This window comes from Grampus griseus (assembly GCF_964374135.1).
Source record: "Grampus griseus genome assembly, chromosome: 7".
In the NCBI taxonomy this organism is placed as follows: domain Eukaryota; kingdom Metazoa; phylum Chordata; class Mammalia; order Artiodactyla; family Delphinidae; genus Grampus; species Grampus griseus.
The window spans coordinates 20,896,538-20,913,581 of NC_139001.1; the positions used below are offsets into that span (position 1 = coordinate 20,896,538).

At 46.6% G+C, this 17,044-nt stretch overlaps 1 protein-coding gene across 4 annotated transcripts in view; it reads right to left on the minus strand.

Annotated features, from left to right (window-relative positions):
- Nucleotides 1-655: 655 nt before the first annotated feature.
- Nucleotides 656-17,044, minus strand: part of SMARCAL1 (SNF2 related chromatin remodeling annealing helicase 1) — a 52,983-nt gene continuing 36,594 nt past the window's right edge. For 3 of the 4 annotated variants that reach the window (XM_082658575.1, XM_082658573.1, XM_082658574.1), the window contains exons 14-19: nucleotides 13,821-13,891; nucleotides 10,477-10,579; nucleotides 7,150-7,332; nucleotides 5,926-6,026; nucleotides 4,894-4,990; nucleotides 656-1,465 (exon numbers count right to left, since the gene is read on the minus strand). In XM_082658575.1, the coding sequence (XP_082514701.1) occupies nucleotides 1,247-1,465; nucleotides 4,894-4,990; nucleotides 5,926-6,026; nucleotides 7,150-7,332; nucleotides 10,477-10,579; nucleotides 13,821-13,891 (774 nt within the window). In that variant the 3' untranslated portion in view covers nucleotides 656-1,246. The remainder of the gene's footprint in view (nucleotides 1,466-4,893; nucleotides 4,991-5,925; nucleotides 6,027-7,149; nucleotides 7,333-10,476; nucleotides 10,580-13,820; nucleotides 13,892-17,044) is intronic. The other variant, XM_082658576.1, reaches the window with a different exon arrangement.

The following is a 17,044-nucleotide window of genomic DNA, read 5'->3' on the forward strand; positions in this document are numbered from 1 at the left end:
CTTGTTTTTGTATCCATTCAGTGAGCCTGTGTCTTTTGGTTGGAGCATTTAATCCATTCACATTTAAGGTAATTATCAATATGTATCTTCCTATTACCATTTATTAATTGTTATGGGTTTGGTTTTTTTTTGTTTTTTTGCAGTACGCGGGCCTCTCACTGTCGTGGCCTCTCCTGTTGTGGAGCACAGGCTCCGGACGCGCAGGCTCAGTGGCCATGGCTCACAGGCCTAGCCGCTCCGTGGCATGTGGGATCTTCCCGGACCGGGGCTCGAACCCGTGTCCCCTGCATCGGCAGGCAGACTCTCAACCACTGCACCACCAGGGAAGCCCTGATCCTTCATTTTTAAAAATACTCTTTGGAAATAAAGAAGGATCAAATTAGTAATACTAATACAACACATATGTGCCCTGTGTTACATTTCTATTAGATGGTGCTGCTCTAATCCAGGGGTTAGCAAACTATGATCTGTGGGCCAAACCCTGCTCTCTGCCTCTTTTTGTATGGCCTGTGAGCCAAGTACAGTTTTTATGTTTTTAAATGGTTGAAAATAATAGTCATTTGCGACACATGAAAATTATGAGAAGCTCAAAATTGTGTCCGTAACAGAATTTTATTGGAAAAGAGCCACAGTCACTTGTTCCGGATTATCTAATGGTTGATTTTGCACCACAGAAGCAGAGCTGAGTAGTTCCAACACAGACATCCTGGCTCATAGAGCCCAAAGTAATTACTATCTGGCTATTTATAGAAAAAGCTTGTCAACCCCTGCTCTAAACCCTCAGCTTACTGTATTTTTTTCATAGAACATAGAACTATTGCCTCTCCTGTTACATGATAACTTTGGCAAAGGCGTGTACTTTCTTCTTTTCTTTGGTGATTTGCTGCCAGCACCTAGAAAACAGTGCCTGGCACACATGAGGTGCTCTATAAATATTTGTTGAATCAATACATTTTACAAATCTAGATTTCGGGTCCTGTGTAGGAAGCACCTCGTTAATTAAAGAACATGAATCACCACTACTACAGCCTACTGTCTGTTTCTCAGTAGGTTAAGCTACGGTTAATTAAGACCCAAGCAAACCCACACATAATGAAAGGAAATGCTGACACATGCCTGGTAACCCGCCGGGCTTGGAGACAGAGACCAACACTGTGGTAATGACCAGAGGAACATAGCCTTTCCAAAAAAGTGCCTCATTTTATTTTAATAAATTCCATGATTTTGAATGCATTTTTGGCCCCTCTTACAGAGGAGAGGTGAAGCTGTCCCAGTTATCAAAAAATTCAAATCTGCTCTTCTTCAGCGGACTGCCTGTCAATGTGCTCTCGTCCAGTGTGTCTCCCGTGTCCTGGGAACCACTTCCTGGGTCAAATGACTCCGCTGCCTCCAGGAGCTCCATATCGCTTCCGTCTTCCTCAAAGGACTTCTGGAAAAAGTCATAGATCTTCTGCTGCTTTGGGTCCTTCACCAGAGGAAGAAAAGACAAAGACATCAGCACCCAGGCACCAACACTGACATTCTCTCCACCACTGTGGGACCAGCTCAGTAAACTATCACTCAAGCAGCCTCACTGCCTTTGTGTCTGGCTTCTTAGCTTCTCTGCTGCTTGCTGGGTAAAGAAGGAAAAACAGAAAACGAACGGTTGTGAAAGTGACACAGGACCTGCTCTCACACTAATTTATGTTGGGAATGTTTTCTCCCTTCTAACTTTACAAATCAGTATTTCAATATTGAAACAGCTCCCAAGCCTTTCTCCACTAAGAGGTTAGTTAGCCTGTAATTCAACTCCCGAATTGGTGTGTTCAGCCATGGCTTATACCTAATTCTCTGAGTGGTTATAAAACACACACTTAACATATTGATAAGTAGATACGTGTACCTGATTCTGACTACCCTAAAGTTACAAATGATCAAAATGCCTTCCAACTGCATCTATGCATTGACAACGATGGTGTAGTGCTAAAATCACACCCAGCTGTTATGACCACGGCAGATGACGGGCTTGCTCTCACCCCTTTGCTGATCTCTCCTCTGTCTAAATTCCTAACCCTGGCCATCATTCAACCCAGAGGCACATATTCAGTATCTCCACTGACCTCCCACAGGTCCATAAAACTAAACCTGTCTAAAAACCACAACCATCTGTCATCTCACTCCTACATCCCCAAAGCAGGTCCTGTTCCCTAGTTTTGATGGTCTCGCACTGTTCTCATAGTACCCCTAGCTTGCAATCACCAGGGCATCCTGACTCCGGATCTCACCCATCAAACTGCATCAGGTTGGTTTCTCCGTCTGTTCCCTCCCAGATACTTCGCAGGCAGGCTCTTTACTTGGGCCACATTGCTTTGTACCTGCCTGAATCTGAAATGGCTTCACTGCACTTCCCACCTCAGGCCTCTTCCCACGTCAACTGCTCACCGGTCTTTTCCAGGCTAATTTTTCCCTACAGACTATCCTCTAACAAGATTTTCCTGTCACGTCATTGGGCACCCCTGTGCCTACCTCATCGAGTCTAATGCTGCTTCCCTGGCTTTCCAGGCCCTTTGGAGTGAGGTCTCAACCTAACTGGCCACTATTTCTTTGCTTTCACAGAAGCCCTCCACACTAGCGAAGTTCTTGAAAACTGATCCTGCAAGGACTCTAGATTATTCAATAATCTGTACCCTACATTCTCTCGCCTTTCAGGATCCTAGCTATTCAGATGGGAAGTGACATTAAAGGTCATTAAGGTCAGCCCCACACCAGCCGCATGTCCTCCTCTGTGATATCAGCTTTTGTCTGAGCAACTGCAAGGTCGAGGAAATGCCGCCCACGAGGCAGCCTACTCCAGGTATAAACAGCTGTCCATGTGCATTTGAGGACGTGATGGCAACGCTATGTGCTAACTTGGAGCACGCATAATTAAAGGGAAGCAAGTTCCAAGATCAGACAGTATTTCACTTCCCTTCCCAGCAGGCAGGCAGACATGACCTCTTCTGCTTTTGGCTCCTATACAGGAGGCAACACTTTCTTTTCCTAATAGTTGATACAGTTTTCAGCCCTATTTTAATTTTTTTTAAGTGATATAATTATTAATCAAAATAAATATTGATAAACTCCATTTGTACTTTAGGCAGAAATTCTGTTTTTTTTATTAATTTATTTTTGGCTGCATCGGGTCTTTGTTGCTGTGCGTGGGCTTTCTCTAGTCGCGGAGAGCGGGGGCTACTCTTTGTTGTGGTGCGCGGGCTTCTCGTTGCGGTGGCTTCCCTTGTGGTGGAGCACGGGCTCTAGGCGCACAGGCTTCAGGAGTTGCGGCTCGCGGGCTCTAGAGCACAGGCTCAGTTAGTTGTGGCTCGTGGGCTCCAGAGCACAGGCTCAGTTAGTTGTGGTGCACAGGCTCAGTAGTTGGGGCTCGCGGGCTGTAGAGCACAAGCTCAGTAGTTGTGGCGCATGGGCTTAGTTGCTCTGCGGCATGTGGGATCCTCCCGGACTAGGGCTCGAACCCGTGTCCCCTGCACTGGCAGGCGGATTCTGCGCCACCAGGGAAGTCCCTAGGCAGAAATTCCTAACTAATTCAAAGCAACTGAGGGTCAGGCCAGTATAAATAAATGAGTTATAAATAAACCTATTCTCATTAGTTGAGAAGCCTTTAAAAATAAGGCTCTTTCTTTTCAAAGGGCACATAACAACCAAGGCTCTGTCAAAACAGTCACCATTCAACTGAATTAGACAGTTCTTCAAAAAGTTTAAAAGGAAGGTTGTCTTAAAATTGGCTTATTAATTATAAGGATAGTTTATACCCTGTGTTTAAAAATATGATCTCCCCTGAGTCTTATTTATCCCAATAATTACATTACGAAGAAAGAATTTAGTTGCAAGCAAATGTAAATGAAAGATTATATCCTCAGACAAGTCTTAGCATCACCTACAAGATCGTGTGGACCTGACAGCTTCTGATGCTCGGCAATTCCACAGGAAGGAGGCGGCATGTCAGCTTCCTGAAGCGCAGGGCTGCCTTTCTACACGAGGCTCAGACCTCTGTCCATGCTCTCATTAGAAATAACCCCCCAGGGGTCCCCCTCCATCAGGCAGGACCTCCCGAGTTCTCACGTTCCTTGTCAACCACCCGAGCAGGTGAAAGAAGACCAGCCTTTGGGAGTCTTTGCACCTCTGGCTCCTCTACCTTGCTTCACTGAAATGGAGGGGGAAGGGCTGTGGCAGCCATGGGGCTGGAGAGCTAGGCCAGGGCAGGCCTGCTGGGCCCTGGGCTGCCCTCTCCAGAGGCAAACAGGCCTCCTCTCAGCACCTCTGACAAGGCCCCACCTGGTCACGGAAGGATGCTCACAGGATCTTACTCTCCTTGACAGTAAGAGGGGCCGTCGCATAGGGAATGCTGGCTGAGTCTGGAAGCCTTCCGCCTGGGCTGGCTTCAAGTGACCCATGACTGCGGGAGAGCCTTGCTGCTCTGCAAGTCTCTGCTCACCCCTTTATAAAATGGGGAGTCACTGAGGATAAGGTGCAGCAACAGAGGGGAAAATATGCTACACAGAAGCAACACCCTATGTGAAACACTCCCCATTCTGCGCTGGGGATGTGTTTGGGTGCTGTTGCTATGTACTTTTTGCAACAATTCAGCTGTTGCCATGGGGCGTTTTCTGTCCGTTTCTAATGGCCTGATGGAAGAGGCAGCATTTGGAGGCCGTGGTTTTTGAGGAGGGCATGTCAGAAGCAGCAGGAGTTAATGCCAGCACTTCTCCATAAACAGACGCACACACACAGATTGACCCGAGAACGAATGCAACCATCATTTTAGCTCCCCAGCTGGGGGAGGTCCCCAGGAGTGATTCACACCTTCCCGCTCAGGACCTCTGGACACCCCAGTGGCAGGGAGCCACATGCTGGTGTTACCTTGTAGAAATAATCTGCAGCTTCTGTCATTTCTGAAAAATTGGTCTCAGAAAGCCCGGCTTCACCCAGAACTTTAATCTTCTCTTGAATCAGTGGCCTGTTGGGGAGAAATGAGCTGCAGTGGAAACAACCTGCACAGAACCAGCAGACTGATTATAGCGAGACCAGCCCCTGTCCTTATGAGACACGCTCACTGTTTCACATCTCTCCATCTCTTCAGGCACAAACGCCCATCCTGAAATACTGACCTCCTCTCTATTGTAAACCGACCAAGTCAGGGCTCACATCGTCAGGCTCAAAATTCTTTCTACTGGAAGATGTGTAGGAAATAAATGCTACTGCAACAAAAATTTGAACCTGGCACTGTTATAAGCTGCTCAGTTAACAAATCCATTAACAGAAAGGGAGGTAGGGACAACCCACATGCAAAATAAAGGTAAGATGCCTTAGTCATAATGCTGGAAACAGAGATAGGTAGTGGAAACTAATAAGATAATCAAGAAACAATATGAGGAAGGAGGAAATGGAACTGGGGAGGGAGCATTTGGGGAGTTTTGGCCTAAGTGATGGACATGAAACCCCAGAGTTAAAAATCTGACCCCATCTTTGCTAAGGAAGCACTACACGGCCCAGCAGCAGCACTGTAAGACGTGGCCTTACGGAACCAGCACACCTCCCAAGGGGCCAGGGGGCCAGTCTCCCTGACTCAGCAAACGCCTTCACGTCTGGGAACAGAGTGTTTTACAAACAAAATTCCACCTAATTGCATCCCAATAAGTTCTCCTCCCTTGTCTCAGGTCAGTGGGAAGGAGCCACATCCCCTTATTCCTACAGGATTTCCTCATGCCTCCTGCAGCCACCAGTTAACACTATGCAGGAGGTCAAACAGGGTCATGAGGAAAGGGGGAGCGCACTACTAGCAGGTCTTCTGTGTGGATCCCTGGAAACCTGCCCCAAAGCAGAGGCTCTTAGGGAGCAAAGGAAATACGTCATCGGTGTCGACCCAACTGCCAGGCCAGCCAGGGGCCTCACCAAAGGTAGTCATCAGCCGTGCCTCTTGCCACCAGGTAGTGGATGCCCACAGAGCTCGACTGCCCGATGCGGTGCACCCGGTCCTCGGCCTGCATCAGCACCTGCGGGGCGGGGATCGGGACGCATGTCGGTCAAGGCTGGAAGCTGCTCAGCCCACCACAGCAGGTGGCCTCTTGCCCCGGAGCCTCACCACAACCCTTCCTCCTCACTGCGTGTCACGTGGCAGGGGGCCTGCAAGCCTCTGTCCACAAACGGTCTGTCATCTGACAAAAGGGAGAAGCAAGCACAATACTGGTCAGCAGGGGGGACCTCGATCTGCAGCTGGGTAGCTGTGGATGACCCTTCAGGGCCGGGCCAGCTGCTGGGCGCTGCAGAGGGAGAGCCAGCTTCAGCTCTGCCACCAGCTGTGACAAAGGAGACCCGGCACACTGCCACTCTTCCTCCATGGAATGAAAAGTTATCTTCTAAACAGATAGAGATACCGCGCCCAGGGAGAGGCCATATGTGATCAGGGGGTAGGGTGGCTTTTTTATACGGTGGAAAAACCCTACAACAAATAATGAAAACCAAGAACATGGTTTCCATTATAAAATGCCTTCACGCTCTAAGCCCAGCCATCGTTACAGCCGTCACCGACGTGTGGTCGATGAGAGCCACACCGGTCAGAATATCAGAAGGGAAAGAACTTCTTTCTGGGGTTGAGGAGAAAACTTTGAGTCCAAACAAATGTCTTCCACCTGCTGCCACAGCTGATCAGATAAGGCCAGTGGGCACCCTGGGCGTGTTCAGGGAATACCCACTGCAGTCGCCCTATTGTGGCCCCACTGGTAAAGTGGCTCCCGGGGTCGGTTGATAAAAAGGGGCTGAGGCTGGGAAGCCAGAGGCCTGAGGCCAGGGCTGCCACGTGCTCCCCTTAAGTGACAGCTATGCTCTTGAGCTCTCTGTGCTCCAATTTCTTCATGGAGACATGGATCATGAGACTCCTAAAACTTCAATCTTCCCATTGGTAATAAGATGGTCGATAAGCCTACTACTTAGCAGGTTGTTGTGAAGACCTAATAGCTGGCCAATGGATGGCAAAGTATAAGCATGTTTACCAGGCCTAACAGAAACAGAGGGAAGATGACGCAGGCACCAGGGACAGCGCACAGAAGCCCCACTCCCTGCCCCCCCACCCCGCCCCACTGGCTCTCTCTGCCAGCAGCCAGGAGTACGCCCCCTCACCCCTGGGTTCCAAAACAGCTCCGCGAACACCACCAGGTCAGCCGAGGAGAAGGTGAGGCCCATGTTGGCGGCGGTGATGGACAGCACGGCCACGGCGGGCCCCTCCGACAGCTGGAACTGCTGGCACAGGTCCTCACGGTCGGCTGAGGAGGTGGAGCCATCGATGCGGATGTGCTTCACACGCTGCGGGAACAGGAGAGGGAAGCAAGGTGGGCGCAGGTGCGGGGCCTCGGCGACACAGCTCCAGGGACACAGCCCCGCGCTGCTCTGGCTCCAAGCCGGGTGGAGCATCAAGCTCGCCGCTCCGTACTGCTTTCCGAGCTTCTTTCCTGGTCTTTCCATTCCTTTCATAATTGAAACTTGTGTTGAGATAACTGTAGGCTCGCATGTAGTTTAAGCAATAATACAGAGAAAGAGTCCTCGTATGATTTGCCCAGTTTCCTCCACTGGGAATATTGGTAAAACTATAGCATAATATCACACCCAGGATACTGACTTTGATACAATCCACTGACCTTATCCAGATTTCCCCAGTTTCACTTAAACTCCTGGGTGTGTGTGTTCCATACAACTTTATCTCGAACGTGGGTTTTCACGTATCTGCCTTCACAGCCGAGACAGTGAACAGTTCTAACCGCACAGGGATGCTCTGTAGCCCATTTAGAGCCCTGCCCGCCTCCCTCCTGCTTCCCCCTCACCCACCCAGTCCCTACTAATCTGTCTTATTATTTTTTTTTTTTTGCGGTATGCGGGCCTCTCACTGCTGTGGCCTCTCCTGTTGCGGAGCACAGGCTCCGGACGCGCAGGCTCAGCGGCCATGGCTCACGGGCCCAGCCGCTCCGCGGCATGTGGGATCTTCCCGGACCGGGGCACGAACCCGTGTCCCCTGCATCGGCAGGCAGACTCTCAACCACTGCGCCACCAGTGAAGCCCTGTCCTGCATTTCTAAAATGTTCCATTTCAGGAACATTTATAAATGGAGTCAAACACTGTGCAACCTTTGGGGCTGGGCTCTTTTCACTCAGCATCACTGCCCGGAGAGTCACCCCTGTCGTTGCACGTACAGTTGGTTCACACACACCTGTAGCTCATTCCTTCTCATTGCTGAGCAGTGTTCTGTGGCAGGGATGTACCATGGTTACCTATTCACCTTGGGCAGGACATGTGGGTTGGTCCAGCTTTGCACTACTACAAATAAAGCTGCCCTGAACATTGGTGTACAAGTGAATGTAACTTTTCACTCCTCTGGGACAACTGCCCTGAAATCAACTGCTGAGTTGTATCTGATAGTTGCATGCTTAGCTCAGCTTATTTTCTTTAAAAAAACAATTTTTTTATTTGCAATTAAAAATTTAATTTTAATATATATATATTAAATGCTTTATAACCTTATGTAGTTATGTCTTGTTATTCACAGTAGTTATGTTCTATATAGTCATTATTATAAAATCTGAATTAGCAAATCCTGGATAATTTCCCCTGGGGAAACACAGGATTAGGTTCCTGAGATCAGCTTATTTTAAGTGGCATTTATTGTTTTCTAATGATAAAGACAGACATTATGAGGAAAATAAATTACTGATCTATTTTTTCCCATCACTCTTTTCTCAATGTGTTTGCTACATCTTTTAAATAAAAAGTTCTATATCTTGCTTTTCTCTGACAAACATTATATTGTAAATAAACTAAATTATTAAAATGTTTTCTAAAACATGATTTTTAATGGCTGTGTAATAGTTCATTATGCAACAATAGTATACTTTAACCATTTATCTATTTCCTCACATTTGGGTGGGTTTCCACTTGTCACTAAAAAAGGATGGGCTGTCTGCCTGTCTCAACTAAGAAGTCCGCATGCTGCAACTAAAAGACCCCGCATGCTCCTACTAAAGATCCCACATGCCGCAACAAAGATCTCGCATGCTGCAACTAAGACCTAACGCAGCCAAAATAAATTAAAAAAAAAAAAAAAAAAAAAGGATGGGTTGGCAAATGTCCACCAACAGGTGAGTGGATAAAGTGTGGTACATGCATACAATGGAATATTACTCAGCAACAGAAAGGAATGAACTGTTGATACATGCAGTAACATGTATGAATCTCAAAATATGTTGAGTAAGAGAAATCAGATTAAAAAAAAAAGGAGTACACACTGTATGATCCTGTATGATTCCACATTTATATAAGGCTCCAAAAATGCGAACTAATCTACAGTGACAGAGAGCAGATCAGTGGTGGCCTGGAGATGGGAGGATGGGGAGAAACGGGGATTACAAAGGACAGGAGGAAACTTCTGGGGCTGACAGATATATTCACTACTGTGTGGCTATTAGCAAGACTGGCGCCATCTTGGGCCTGTGCAGTTCCTCCTGTCCTTCCAGTGGCCTTACCTAGGGCTGTCGTGTAGTGAACCTCTTCTTTGTCATCTAGGGCTTCGTAGTTAATAGATACTGTTTAATGATCTTTGGGTCCAGGTGGCCTGTATGCTCGGTTAGTCTCCAATGATGACAACCTTCACTGACGCATTCCTGATGCTCAGGAGGCTAGTAACCCACCATAGATCTGGACTTAGGAACGTACTTCCTGTCTCCAAGCACATACCCCTATGCTCTAGGTTAACTACAAAACTGTTCCAGTGGCTCCTCAGCATTGCGGAGTGCAGCTGCAAACGCTCTGGATCACCATCCACCCAGTCCTACCCTCCCTGTAAGTTACCCTTTAATAAATGGATCCACTGATGGTATGGAGCTGCCTGCCTTGTTTTTAGGTCTCAAGATACCTTCTCAGTTCAGCGGGCACTTTTTGTTCCTTCTGTGCAACAACTACCTCCACTCTTGCTCAACTGTATACTTCAAATATGTGCAGTTCATTGCATGGTAATTATACCTCAATAAAGCTATTAAAATAAAACATTTTAAAAGAGGGGTTGGGGGGCTTCCCTGGTGGCGCAGTGGTTGAGAGTCCGCCTGCCGATGCAGGGGACACGGGTTCGTGCCCCGGTCCGGGAAGATCCCACATGCCGCGGAGCGGCTGGGCCCGTGAGCCATGGCCGCTGAGCCTGCGCGTCCGGAGCCTGTGCTCCGCAACGGGAGAGGCCACAGCGGTGAGAGGCCCGTGTACCGCAAAATAAATAAATAAATAAATAAAAGATGGGTTAAAACAAACCTGTTCCTGGTTCTACAAGCAAGAAACATTATTCGGAAAGTCGACAGAAATGTTTCCGGAAACCTGCACCTCATTTCTTTGCTCAGATCTGACCTTGGCCTGCTTAGCAGTCGACACACAAACAAGAAAAGCATCCTGTGCTGAATTTCAAAGGGAGCTTACCTTCCTCTCAAGCTCATTAGTAACTGCATCCAAAACCACCTTATGGTGTGCAAACACTAGAAACTTCTCTCTTCCACTTTCCAGTAGGTCCAGGATATATTCACTGTATTTGACAATGACAACACAATAAATTAAACACATACGCAATCCAGCTGAGATTAATTACTGAAAAGTGACTGCATCTGTAGCAGATACCTTCTGGGTACCTGCCTCCGCAGCTCATTCTCTCCCTCCTCTGAGAGCTGACCTCTCCCCCTTGCCCTCAGGAACTGTGGGGAAGTCATCTTCCGCCATATGCAGAAAGAGTTCTTCCATACTTTTTAGTCATCTCCCAAACACAAATAAATCAAAGTATCCTTATGTTTTACGTGTCTCTGATAGGTTACTGAAACATTCTTATTATTACCTGGGATCATACAAGATAATTAACAGTTTGCACTTTGGCTGCTACTATCATTATAATGTGTTTTCAATAAAAATTGAAGTGTTGTTTACAGATCTGAAAATGCCTGGGCAGGGACTGAGGGATTCTTGACAGTAATAAATTTCTGCCAATGTAGAATTCAGACGTAAGTCATAATACTGAAGAGACGTCAGGGATCGCCCTCCAGCTCTCTCCCACATCAGACTGCAAACCACAGGGCCAGCAGTTAAGGCAGTGGTATACGTGAATTCTTTTTTCCAAGGCCAAGGAATACGGGTGAAAAGGCCTTGTTTACATGGTCTTCATTCTGCTTTTAATTTACTTCTCTCCTCCATCACTGTGTTTCTTCTTGACTTTCTGCTCCTTATCTTTAGCTGTGGCCTTAAAGGAAGGCAGCGACCCCCAGAAGCTGTAGGGAGGAGAGTCACCCAGTGGGCAGATCCCAAGCTTGCCCTGGCACTCGTGCCCTGCAGAGGGTTCCCAGTCCCAGTACAGGTCACCGGTGGCTCCTGCACGGGCGGCGGGAAGGTCAGCTTCCTCAGACAGGACACAAGGAGCCCTCGCTGTGCCTGAGGCCATCCCCACACGTGGGTGTGTGTCTGGGCAAAGAACAGACATTGCTCTCCTTGGAGAAGGACAAATCTCCAAGGTTTCCTATTACAGTACAGGCAGGTGGGGAAAAGGGAAGCGGACTCTCTTCTAAACGTCTAAGAATTTTTTCAAACAACACTATGACCAACTACGGTATGGATTTGAGTTCAATTTGTGAATTGTTAGTACTAATAGTACTAATAGAATCTACTTTAATTAGTTTGAGAGACATAAAATTTGCCATGATATAAGCAAAAAAGTTAACTGCTACAGCATCAGAAAGTCACAAGGCCATAAAATCAACTTGGCCAGTCATAAACACCACGGCCCCCAGTTTTCCTGATGCCTCTCATCCTCTACATCTCAGACGTGGCATTGCTGCTCTGCCCTTCCTCACGTCCCTGAGCTACCGAGCGGGAAATATCTGCCGACCACAATAACCTTCGCTGTATATTGAAAGATGTCCATTAAAATGAAAACGAACAACAGCAAAAATGGGAAGAAAAGCAACTATCAGAGGAAACTGGGGTTTTAAGATTTATAATCTAATTTCCACTTACTAGCTGTATGATTCTGAAGTTTAGAGATTTACGTTAGATTTACTCAGTTTCTGCATTTTAACTTTATTCTACTGATCTCACGAGGAGTCTATAATAATGTGACATGAGTTAACAGATATCAAAACTGTTGGAAACTATAAATCACTATATAATTTATCATGGAATTTTGAAAAAGTATGTATAAGGTATGTTATGATTTGAATGTTTGTGTCCCTGCCCCCCAGTTCATATGCTGAAATCCGAACCCCCAATGTGGGGCCTATGGGAGGAGATGGAGTTAGTGTTCTTATAAAAGAGACCCCAGAAAGCACCCTTCCCCTTCCACTATGCAAGGACACAGCGAGAAGAGGGCTGTCTACGAGCCAGGAAGAGAACTGTCACCAGACTCTGAACTTGGACTTCCCAGCCTCTAGGACTGTGAGAAATACATGTTTGCTGTTTAAGGTGCACAGCCTACGATATTTTTGTCATAGCAGCATGAATGGAGTAAGACAAGGTATTACCGAAGTTTATTTATAAGGTGGAAAATGGTTAGATTTAAAATTCCTAAGGGAAATGGATGGCTCTGGGCCCAGCACTCAATGGACCCTGGATTTTGTAGGTCACAAGCTGAGACAGCGAGGGAAGGGGCTCACACCTATGCCATGTGTTATTCAGCAGCACATGAGAAATGTCGGTGGAGGCAATTCAGATTAGTGTCTGAGAGAGAAGTTTCCAGGCCATAAAAACCACATCTGGAGTTCACTGGTCTCTTAAACAGTATCATAAATGAAAAGGGCAGTGCCCAGAGGGTGAAGGAGAGCTGCCCGACATTCAGGAGTCTTTGCGGAGAGTCTGTGATTTGAACAATGCAGCGAACTCACTCTCCAGCCACATTTAAGGGTGCAGAGCGAGAGGCCGGTGAGGCTGGGAGATGCAGAGGCTGAGTGAGAGGGCAGGGCAGGCTGTAGGTCTCCATTTATCCATGGATCTCGGTCCCCACAGCCAATCTGGGACCGCTCAACCCACGCTAAATTCATTTCATTGTAATTGAATCACTTGGACCATTACCCTGCCTGAGTCTCACACAAATGTTAAACAGTAAAAAATTAGGCAAGCTGCATGTCGTTAGACTTGCTTCAAGTTTCTATCTCAGTGATATGTGAAGAGCAGTGGGTTTTTCTTTCTTTAGCCAAGGCAGACAATTGAGATTTTTTTCTTTCAAGTCAGTGAATAATTTTAAGAACAGAAATTATTACACCAGCTTTAGTTGAGAAGACAGAAGGAGACCAAGTGTGACAACAGCCACTTGCCCGTATCTTTTGAACAAACGATGGTATTCACCTTCTTTCTTATTTAGGTAAATGACAGCTGAAACATGATGTCTTTGGAGACGACCAGAGAATCTCCGTAAGGCAGCCTCCTGGTCTTCTGTGAAACCCCTAATTTTTTTCCTACAGGCAAGTGACCACAGTTCTCTTAGCAAGAGGAAAACTTCCCTTCAGTGTTTGGGTCACCCAACCCTGCTCATAAGTGGCTCCAGCTCCAGCTCACTTGGGTTAAGACGGGATCTCGCAGGGACCCCAAGCACATCCTGGCAGGGCTCCAGCGACAAGCCTACTTATGCCTCCTGGGTGATGGTGCCCTAAACTTTATATTCAAGGCAACTACCATTCAAATCGCTAATCATCTCTTACAGAGCAATAAAACCATCCTGACGGACTAAGATAACAGGTATTTCTTTTTAAAACAGAGAGAGAGAGAGAAGTCGACACTTGGTGTTCACTTACATGACAGATGGGATTTTAGCTTCAGCTGTTCTGTTGAAGAAGAGAATAAGGGCTTCTTTCTGCTGCTGTTTCTGTGGAAGGAGAAATCGAGGGTTTGAAGTCTCCCACTCTGAGAACTCCGTGACACGCTGACATAATCATCACCACCAAGAGCTTCACAAATCCCAACATCCATCGCCAGAGCCGAGGCCCTGACTTACCCACTCGCTTCAGCCACGCCACAGACACTGTCTGCACTCTGGTTTTGTACCAAGAGGCCCTGACTTACCCACGCGCTTTAGCCACGCCACAGACACTGTCTGCACTCTGGTTTTGTACTGAGAGACCAAGTAGCATTACAGATGTTCTGTCACCCTTCGAGAACTGTTGTGAGAATCCAATGAGGCAAGGAACATGCAAGCTCTTTGGAAGGACATTGCAGGTAGTGCTTCACCATCCATGCCAAGCTCATGTGCTCAGCGGGAAGGCAGCCCTGCTAAGCACACCTATTTACTATAGGTATTACAGCCTGGTGACAACTTACACATGACAGTGGCCCACGATGTTCCCCCACCCCTTTCCTTCTGCCAACTTGTGTCCATACCCAACTGACTAAGCTCACCTCTAAGACTTACTGAATCATTTCCAACTGACCCCAACTAGTCTATTCTAGTATCATCTCAAAATGTTATTCACATGTTTCTGGCCTGTGTGCACAGAAGGTAATTGACTTCCCTCAAGAGGAAACGGTATTTTCTTTATAGTTTGCATCTAAATAAATCCCAATAAAGAATGCTAACCCAGGAGGTGCTTAACCAGTTTCACAACAATATGAGATAACATTTACCATTACTCCGTCCCCAGAGAGGACAGATACTCTTACCATCCGGGGTGGGGCAGCCATCCCCTTCCACTAGCCAGCATGGGTTTATAGATGCTCCTACATTTTGGGCCTGGGCCCTGTGAGGCCAGTGATTGACATGGCAGCTTCCTCATGGAACAAAGAAGTGACCCAACAGTAAAAACACCTACGGCCCTGAACTCATTAATAACTCAGGAAAGCAGCCACAGCTGGACTGCACCTTAAACTACACACACCACAGATGGTGAGAAAAGCTACCTGGTCAAAATCGTTTTTTGGCTTTAAATATCATCTCTCCTCTAGGCCTTGACAAGAAAGAAGAAAGAGACCCAGGAACCACAGGAATCCGTAGGGGCACTGACGGGGTAGTGGATGCATTTCATTTTCTACATGAGTCGTGGCAGTGGTGGGCACCGTCCCTCCTGTTTTGTGGCAGCAGTTCAATTAGACAACTCTAACCTCCTGGGAACTCACATTGAAGATGTGATTCTGTGTGTGTGTCTTAACTTGTTTCTCAGCCCCAGGCCCAGTCAGGATTCTGATGAGGCTCTGGACACACACACTTTTCGCGTGTGGCCCATGAACTCACATGGAGTCCGTTCGTATCTCTCAAAGGGTGCCCTGCAGTAGGTTAGGCCCTCCAACCACCGAACGCGTCCCTAGTAGGATATGCTGAAGGGACAGTGTCAGGCTCCCATCTGACGACCTCACCCGCAGCGTGTACGCCTCAAGGAGACTGCACCCTACCCGTTCTCAGTCCGCAACTAAACTCCTGTTCCTTCAGAGACTCCTGTCAGGTCCTTCCCTCCCACCCACACTCAGGCCACACTTGCTCTTAGAAAGGGAGAGGGCAAAACAGATGGAGAGATGGTAAACAGCACTTTCAGAAACCCCGCCCCAAGACTTAACAGGCAGAGCCAATGTGGGTGTGAGAAAACAACATCATTACTACACACAGCTTGGGAGATGGGACCCTGGGCTAATAACCCTTTTGGGGCTGTTATCAATAGGTACCAAAAGTCTTCAAAATATGCCCATGCCCTGTGATGCAGCAACTCACTCCTAAAATTTACCCTCAGGATAGAATTGGAGGTACACAAATTCAGATGTAAACTGCTTTTTCAGCGTAGTGTTACTTAGCATAGTGAACAATTGAACTAACTTCAATGTCCAACTACAAATGACTGGCAAACTTACAATATAGGCAGGTGAGAAAACATCATGCAGTCTTCAAATGTTATGTTTTAGAAGAACAACAACAACATGGAAAAGGGTACAGATAGTTTTGTAACCTGCTTTCTTCCCCACTTGATGTATCTTTATAAGATCCCAATTCTGCTTTTAAAATACATACGTTGCTTATTATGTACATAAGTTATAATATATAGAGAGAGATAAATAATATATATTTTAAAGCAAAAAACACATAAATTTTATAGAAAAAATACCAAAATGATATATGCCAAAATGATGTAATATAAATAGATGGGTTGATCTTTTTTTTTTTTTTTTTTTTTTTGCGGTACGCGGGCCTCTCACTGCTGTGGCCTCTCCCGTTGCGGAGCACAGGTTCCGGACATGCCGGCTCTGCGGCCATGGCTCACGGGCCCAGCCGCTCCGCGGCATGTGGGATCTTCCCGGACCGGGGCAGAAACCCGTGTCCCCTGCATCAGCAGACGGACTCTCAACCACTGCACCACCAGGGAGGCCCTCTATTGTATTTTTAATGTGGGAGAAATCAATAGTTTTATCTTAAAAAAAAAAAGCTCCCCAAACTGATAGACATAATACTAGCCCATTAACTATCTTATTATTTCTTTTGTCAGCCATGGACTGGGAAATTTTAAATAACCTGCATTCTTTGCTCCTGCCTCTTAGATTTTTATTAAATTAGATCCACTGGGTTCTGAATTTATTTTTCTATGTTGGAATCTAAGTGGATTGTCAAACGGCAGAAAGGTGAGCTGATACTGTCACCAGGAAGTCTGCATGGACCAGTTCCATTTTTCTGTTCCTGGTCTTGCTGATCAAAAAAACGGCTTTAGACAAAAGATGATTAGAGTCAGCTTTTCTTAGCCTGTGAACAGCTATCTATTATTTTGGCTGAAAATGAGAAAAAGATTTCACTGTACATTATGTTTTATAAATTGGCCGCTTCACCTTGGCTTCTATGATTTAAAGCTTTTTAAAAAATGTCTTCCTCCAGATGGGAAGGTGTGAGGGAACAAAGAAAAATCACTTTTTGACAGGCTAGCAGTGCTTTGCTGGAACCACCATAATGTGTAAAATTGCAGGGAAACTTGGGGCTACAGAGTCACTATAAAAATGGCGGTGGGGGGGTCCTTTCTATAGATTCACAGACTAAAACCACAAAACCGTGATT